The 7,326-nt window shown below is 49.0% G+C and overlaps 1 protein-coding gene across 1 annotated transcript; it reads left to right on the top strand.

The window, feature by feature from the left end:
- Positions 1–386: 386 nt before the first annotated feature.
- Positions 387–7,276, top strand: aasdh (aminoadipate-semialdehyde dehydrogenase). Its single transcript, XM_055045516.1, has 14 exons — positions 387–705; positions 785–905; positions 1,353–1,627; positions 1,696–1,888; positions 1,969–2,210; positions 2,390–2,526; positions 2,611–2,783; positions 2,976–3,210; positions 3,298–3,410; positions 3,753–4,395; positions 4,470–4,633; positions 5,112–5,237; positions 5,374–5,505; positions 6,230–7,276. Exons 1-14 carry the CDS (start codon positions 470–472, stop codon positions 6,617–6,619), a joined length of 3,180 nt encoding a protein of 1,059 aa, XP_054901491.1. The 5' UTR covers positions 387–469; the 3' UTR covers positions 6,620–7,276.
- Positions 7,277–7,326: the final 50 nt, after the last annotated feature.

A 7,326-nucleotide genomic window follows, 5' to 3' on the forward strand; every position in this document is an offset into this window, starting at 1 on the left:
TAATGCGTTCAATCGTTTCCTTTTGTTTCTTTCCCAAATCAAATACATTTAAAAGAAATGTGACAAGCACTACCTTTGAAGACAATCGTTTATATACTGTTTTGTAACAGTTACGACTCATATGCAGATAAATGACTTTTATAATGTTTCTGTTGAAATTTACATATTTGGTCGCTTTCATCAAAACTTGATTTCAGTTGGTTGGTATTAATTTTAAGCTTGATTAAGACATTTTACGGTCGTTGTTTTGGATAGTTACACATGCTGTTTAATCTTTCGCTCATGCTGATACCCAAACACAAAAGTGTCCGAGCTTTCAAGTAGGGAGTTGAATGCACCCTGACGTTAAGACGTCACTCCATTTATGCGTCATCTTAACGCGCCGGGAGTGCTCCGCCCATGTGAAAACAGAGACAGGTGCCGAACTCTCAGTCAGAGACTGACAGGGGTCAGTGAACGCCACATCGGGATGCCTGCTCGGACCCTCCAGGACCTGGTGTTCGCCGCAGCCTCTCTGCACCCGAACCGAGCGGCGGTCCGGTTCGACCCCGGCTCGGGAGAGACTCCGGGGTCTCTGCTCTACAGGGAGGTGGTCCAGCTCGCCGCGGATCTGTCCGCCGCTTTACTGGAGAGCTGTTCTCCTGGCGGCGGCGCTGTCGGCCTGTACTGCAGCGATGACCTGCTGGTCCCCGCCTGGATCCTGGGGTAACGTTTGGACCGCTTTTGTCTCCTGGTCGTCTGGGTTTCAGATTTTGTCTCCTCATTGCGCTACATCATCCGCCAGGATCCTGCAGAGTTCTGCCGCCTACGTCCCGCTGGACCCGGAGGCCCCTGGACTTCTGACTGCCAGAGCAATGAGCCGGTGCGGCCTCAAGTACTGCGCTGTGGATCGGGACTTGGTGCAGGTCCATTCATTTGTTTAATTTCAGTTTTGCAAACGTTTTCACACCCCTCGATTTTATTTAATTTATTTATTTCACTGATTTTGTCACAATAAGTGATAGCTCTACATGTAATGAGTGAAGATTGGGGATCTGGCCCAGAGCGACATTAGAAAAGTCAGAGCACAGAATCAAAAAATAAACTAAACTTTAGTACCCTAAAAAATACAATATGGAGATGTGACTATGTGGCTTCTGCAGGACTGCATTTCCCCCCACCCCAGAATTCAAAATGATTTTCTGCGTTGTAAAAAAAAAACAACAAAATAAATTAAAAATAACATTTTTAGAAGAAAATCTTTTTCTCTCTCTCTCTCTATAGACGTAAGACGCTTATTGCAAATATTATTTCTACTAAAGTCTTTTTCTATTTGAATATAAACTCTCATCCTCCTCTACTCTCCCGTGTAGCGATTTCGGGAGGCTCTGGTGGATCACGTCCCTGTGGAGGTCTGCGCGGAGCTGCCCCGGTTCAGGTTGACCTTGATGCACGTCGAGCCCCGTCCAGTCGCCGAGGACGGACCTCGGAGAGCGGGCGGCTGCGATCCCGCTGATATAACCGTTCCCCCGGGGGACTCCGGGCGCCCAGACTTGGCGTACGTCCTGCACACGTCCGGAACGACGGGTCCTCCCAAAACCGTGAGGGTCCCCCACCGGTGCATCGTCCCCAACATCCTGCATCTGAGGTCAGTTTGGCGTCTCGCGTCCAACGGTTCATATGTGAAATAAAGAAGCGGCGTGTTCCTCTGCTCAGATCTCTGTTCCAGATGAGCGCAGATGATGTTGTTTTTCTCGCCTCCCCTCTGACCTTTGACCCGTCTGTGGTGGACATATTCCTGGCGTTGTCCTCGGGGGCTCTGCTCCTCCTGGTCCCCTCGGTGGTGAAGAAGATGCCCGGTCGACTCGCCCAGATGCTGTTCTCGCATCACCGAACTACAGTCCTTCAGGCAAAGCATCTGTGTCGCCGTCTGAGAGTTAAGCTGAGAGACTCTTAGTTGATGACGTTTTCTTTCTTTCTTTTTTTCAGGTCACCCCGTCTCTGCTGGTGCGGTTCGGTCACGGTGTTCTGAAACGGGACGTGCTGTCGCCCGGATCCTCGCTGCGGGTGTTGGCTCTGGGCGGAGAGGCCTGTCCTTCTCTGGCTCAGCTGGGGAGCTGGAAACATGAGGAGAACGAAACGGCCATCTACAACATGTACGGCGTCACAGAGGTCTCCTGCTGGGCCTCCTGCTGCAGGATACCAGAGCCTCAGCTGCAGCGCGGCAACATGTGAGCGTCTGGAAAAACGACCGGCATTAAATCTGCGCTCTGAACGTGTTCTTTCAGAAACTGGCCCGTTTTTTTTTTTTTTAAAGCCAGTCATGCAGTTCACAATTAAACGATCGTTAAATTTGCCGACTATTGTTTCAGCGATCGATTAATCGGGATCGCACAATTAATCGTTTCAGCCCTACATTGAACAGCGCGGGCCTTTGCGGCACGGCGTCCTCTGTGCCTCTTGGGACGCCCCTGATGGACACGGTGGTGGAAGTCCGGGACGCAGACGGCTGCGTCATCACGGAGGGCGAAGGGCAAGTGTTCATAGGTGGGACAGGTTTTTATTTATTTATTCTTTTTTAACGTTACGTTCTCAAAAGAGATGATACTGGAGACAGCATGATGCATACAGGTGGAGAGGACAGGGTGTGTCTCCTGGATGGAGAGGACGCCGTCGTCCCCGGAACGATGAGAGCAACAGGAGACTGGGTGGACGTTCGAGACGCTCAGCTGTACTATCTGGGACGGAGAGACAGGTTGATCAAGCGGAACGGGAAGCGAGTGAACTTGGACAGCTTGCAGCAAGTGAGTTCACTTAGAAATGAAAATCATTTCGAGGGGAACAGCTGCTTTGGGAAGGCTTCAAGTGTTTTTGTTTTTAAAATTGAAACCACCTCTGCTTGTTTTCAGAGATACTCTGACTGAGTTTGAGCGACGGCATCGGAAGCAGTTCAGAGTATTTTTTATTTTCAACTTTTATCGTCCCGTCTCTTCCAGCTGATCCTGAGTCTGCCTCAGGTGGAAGCCTGTGCCGTGGGCCTCCATGAAGGATTTAGACTCCTTGCCTTCGTCGTCGCTTCAGCTGGCGGAGTCCGTCACCTGCAGGGGGAGCCAGAGGGCGCGGGTAGGGATCTGCAGAGGCTCATAGTGAGGCAGCTGTCTCCGCTGGTGTCCTCTCACTGTGTTCCCGACGCGCTGGTTCTCGTCCCGGCTATATCCCTGACTCCTCACGGTGAGCTTTAATTATCAGATCCCCGAGGACTTTTTTGAAATAACAATAATAATAAAAAAAAAAGTTTTAATGTTTGCATTTTACCAGGCAAAGCAGACATGAAGGCTCTGATGAGAATATACGAAAAACAGAGGGAGTGGTCAAGGTCGTCACGGCTGGAGGTCGGAAAGCTAAAGCAAACTCTTGAGACTCTATGGAAGGTATTACCCTGTTAAAGCTCCAGTATGTAACTTTTATAAATAATATATATATATATATATAGTTTGCAGAAATGCACCAGTCAGGAACAGCCAATCAGAGCAAGGGGGAGGGTCTTAACACTGCCAATCAGACTACAACTTACCTTTGCAGGAAATTATTTATGTGTTGTCATCAGTGGCTGTGCTGACTGGCGCCAGACTGTGTTGTGGCGAACTAGCTGTAGTTTTGTAGAGAGAAAGGTGGATGGTGTGAGCAGAGTACACAAGCATGATTGACAGCGCTATAGCCCTATAAATGCCTTAATAAATGTGTTGAGAACATATGTCACCTTCTGTCATCAGGATACATTAGGTCTCTCTGCAGACGTATCCATCGACGAGCGCGCCAACTTCCTGTTTAGTGGAGGAGACTCCCTGAAGGCACTGCGTCTCTGTGAGGACATCCTCGCCGCCGTGGGAGTGTCCTCTCCTCGCCTCCTGGAGGTTGTACTGGACGGGTCCTTCTCAGACGTTCTACGCCTCGTGACGCAAATGCTGCGGCCAGAACCGGACGGCTCGTCGTCCTCCAAGAAACGGGCAGCCGAGGCGCCGTCTGCGGTCCCAGCAAAGAAAGGCCCTAGACCCGACCGGACCCAGCGGGAGACACTCGGGTGTAAAGTGGTGAGACGAGGCGGCGAAGTGCAAGGAGCAAACTCTTGGAGCGTAGACGCTGGTGAAGAAGAACCGCTGGACGGAAAGGACGTCGGTATTGGCCTCAGTCCGAGCTGGTCCTCTGACACCGGCAGGTGCGTGGACGCCTCCCCCGTGATTCTGGTCCGCGACGTCGCCGACGAGCGACCCAGAGCGACCGTGTTCGTCGGCTCCCACTCCCACAGGATCCAGGCGTTGGACCTGGCCGGCGGGAGCCTCCTGTGGGAGCGAGTCCTCGGGGGCAGGATGGAAGCGTCGGCCGCCGTGTCTCACTGCGGCTCCCTCGTCGTTGTCGGTCAGTGTCGGTTCTCCCGAGTGTCTCTCTGACGCGTTCGCGCTTCTGGATCACTCCAGCTTGCCGCTCTCCAGGTTCCTACGACGGCTGCGTTTACTTCTTATGCACCGACTCCGGAGAGACAAAGTGGGTGTTTAAGACGGAGGAAGCGGTGAAGAGCTGTCCTGCTGTGGACCCCCTCACCGGTCTAGTGGTGGTGGGCTCGCACGACGGACACGTTTACGCCCTGGACCCTCAGGTTAGTGTCCGCTTGTGTTTGTTTGCCTTCACATGTTCTACAGCAGGAACAAAGCAAAGTAAAATATGACAAAATTCTCTGTTTTTAAATGTCTCTGACCGAAAAATATCCAAAAATTGCTCTTGCTAAAATTTTCTGGCATTTAACATATAGAAATAATTTTGGTAATTCCACTTATAGTGAAACAAGAGGCGTTTGGTCTGATTTAACTTCAGACTGGGAGGAAAAAACATGTTTACATCTTTTTACTACCCTTATGTATCTGGTTTCAATGGTTAAAAACTTTCCAAATTTAGGCTTTTAATTGACTGCTGTATTGCACTTTTTGTTACAAAATTGCGCCGTTTGAACATCAAGTACTTTTAGAGAGGAGTTTTAACCCTTTGATTGAACCTTTGTGTTAGTTTATCACCATTTTCTTCTCACTCTACTAAAAGCTCGATGGAAATGAACGGAGGTGTGTGTTGTTGCTTCTTAGCTTCAGCAGTGTGTGTGGAAGCGGGCCTGCGGCGGCGGAGCCGTGTTTTCCTCGCCGCACCTTCAGCCGACTCGTCGACGCCTGTATGCGGCGTCTCTGGGAGGACGACTGCTGTGTCTCGACCTGGTGAGACTCTTGACGCTCGAGGGAAACCGAACATCTGAAATGAGAATTCTTCGTCCGCATTTCTGTCCTATTTAGGAGCTCAGGCCCGGAAAGCGCAAGAGAGCGTCACCTGTGTCTGTGTTTGTGTCTCTGCTAGGACGGCGGGGACGTCCTGTGGTCCTACTGCAGAGACAAACCTTTCTTCTCCTCTCCGAACTCGTCCTGCGGACGCGTCGTGATCGGCTCTGTGGACGGATACATCTGCTGCCTCAGCGACTCTGGGGAACTGGTGAGGGAACGAAACGTTGACTCCTTTCTTATTTTGAAGTTGTGACTTATGATCTGTTATTGCACTGCAAAACCCCAAAATCTTACAAAGTAGTTTTGGTCTAATTTCTGGGTCAATATCTCAGTACACCTGAAATCAGGCAAAACAAACTTACAAGTTTGTTTTGCCTGATACAGTTACTGCAAGGAAATAACTCCTTAATATGGATGAAAAAGTTCTAGTTCCATTGGCGGATTGTTTCACATAAGAAGTGGGAAAAACGTCTAGTTTTAAGTAAGTAAAATTTGACTTATTTCAAATATCCAAACATATTTGCACAAGAATCTGGATCAGAATCACTTGGTAAGATTTTGTGTTTTTGCAGTGTTGACTGACTCTTGAGGGAAGCTTGTGCATTCGGTCATTAGTGGTTTAATTAGTAACTTCTGGGATCTACGCTCATGTGAAACAAGTAGGATATCCTGCAACATGTTTGCTAACGAATTTGTTTTCATATCAGTTTGATCAACAAATCACTTAAAAAGTGAAGAAAATAATTTCCCACATTGAATGAAATGGCTGAACCGACATGGACCTGTTCTGCGTCAGGCGTTGGGCCGCAACCCGTGATTATTTCAGTGATCGATTATCCTCTGAAGGCCCAAGACTCTTTTTAGATTGATGCTCACGTCTGTCGCTTTGAAAGTGTCTGACTTTAGCGCCTCGGTGTTTGTTTTTTCTGCAGCTGTGGCAGTTCCTGACCGAGGCCCCGGTTTTCTCCTCCCCGAGCTTCGTACCGGGACAGCAGAGGCTTCTGTGCGGCTCCCACGACGGCCGTCTCTACTGCCTGAGCTGCGCCGACGGCTCTTTGGTTTGGACTTTTCAGACGTCGGGCAAGGTGTACTCCACTCCCTGCGTGTTTCGGGGCTCCGCTGTCGGCCGCGGCGGGGCTCTGGTGGGCCTGGCCTCCACAGATGGCACCGTCTGGATCCTGGACGCGCGAGACGGCCGTGTTCTGGCGTCGTCCGCCCTTCCCGGGGAGCTGTTTTCATCGCCCGTTGTGTGGGAACAGTGGCTTGTGATCGGGTGCCGTAATGACTACGTGTACTGTTTGAACCTGGCTGGTAATGCGTAGGGGGTCGTGATAAACGTCGGCGCTGATTATACAGTTATACAATGCAGAAAAGGATCGGGCTGGTTCCCGACCCGAAACTGACAAGCTGCTCATTTCTTGGTCTGTTAGAGGTTGTTGTCATAATGAAAAGCTTATTTTGAGGATATTTTTCTTTGGGTAAAAGCCAAGAAAATTTTATTATGAGAAACACGCTGTGGCTTGAATTCAGAGCTTGATATTTTGAGGTTCCTAAACCTTTACAGTTTACTTTTAGGCCATTCCATTCCACTTGCTCTTTTTTTTTTTCCCAAAGTGATACTGTCTTCATGCCATTGTTTTATTAATTCAACTTTTTCCAGATCCTTGTTCATATACTCTGCTCGGCTTCACCTTGGCTTCCTGTAATTGTTACAGTATGGATTACTCCGTATCTTATAACTGATCGAATATCGACAGCTATTGCTTTACATACATTGACACAATTTCATTAACTTTTTTTTAATCTGTTGAACCGCACTTCTAAAGCAATGCCTGATTTTACTTGGGTAATTTTGAGTAAAATTGTATTTATTACTTTTGTCAGGTTCAAGTTATTTCAGTGACAACAACTTTGTCCATATGTACATCTGTTGGTTTTCTATCACTCTGCTACACATTAAATTTGCCACATAAAGCCTCGACGTTGCTTTCCTGCGCAATTCCACTCGATTCAAATCTGCCTTTACGGC

The sequence above is a fragment of the Poeciliopsis prolifica genome, unplaced genomic scaffold (genome assembly GCF_027474105.1).
Source record: "Poeciliopsis prolifica strain line A6 unplaced genomic scaffold, Auburn_PproV2 SCAFFOLD002, whole genome shotgun sequence".
NCBI lineage: Eukaryota > Metazoa > Chordata > Actinopteri > Cyprinodontiformes > Poeciliidae > Poeciliopsis > Poeciliopsis prolifica.

Excerpts from the sequence above, each read along its gene's own strand:
- aasdh (XM_055045516.1), top strand. The coding sequence starts at position 470 with ATGCCTGCTCGGACCCTCCAGGACCTGGTGTTCGCCGCAGCCTCTCTG. Across the intron at positions 2,784-2,975 it reads ACTTGGACAGCTTGCAGCAA|CTGATCCTGAGTCTGCCTCA; the intron begins GTGAGTTCACTT and ends CGTCTCTTCCAG. Across the intron at positions 5,506-6,229 it reads TCAGCGACTCTGGGGAACTG|CTGTGGCAGTTCCTGACCGA; the intron begins GTGAGGGAACGA and ends TTTTTTCTGCAG.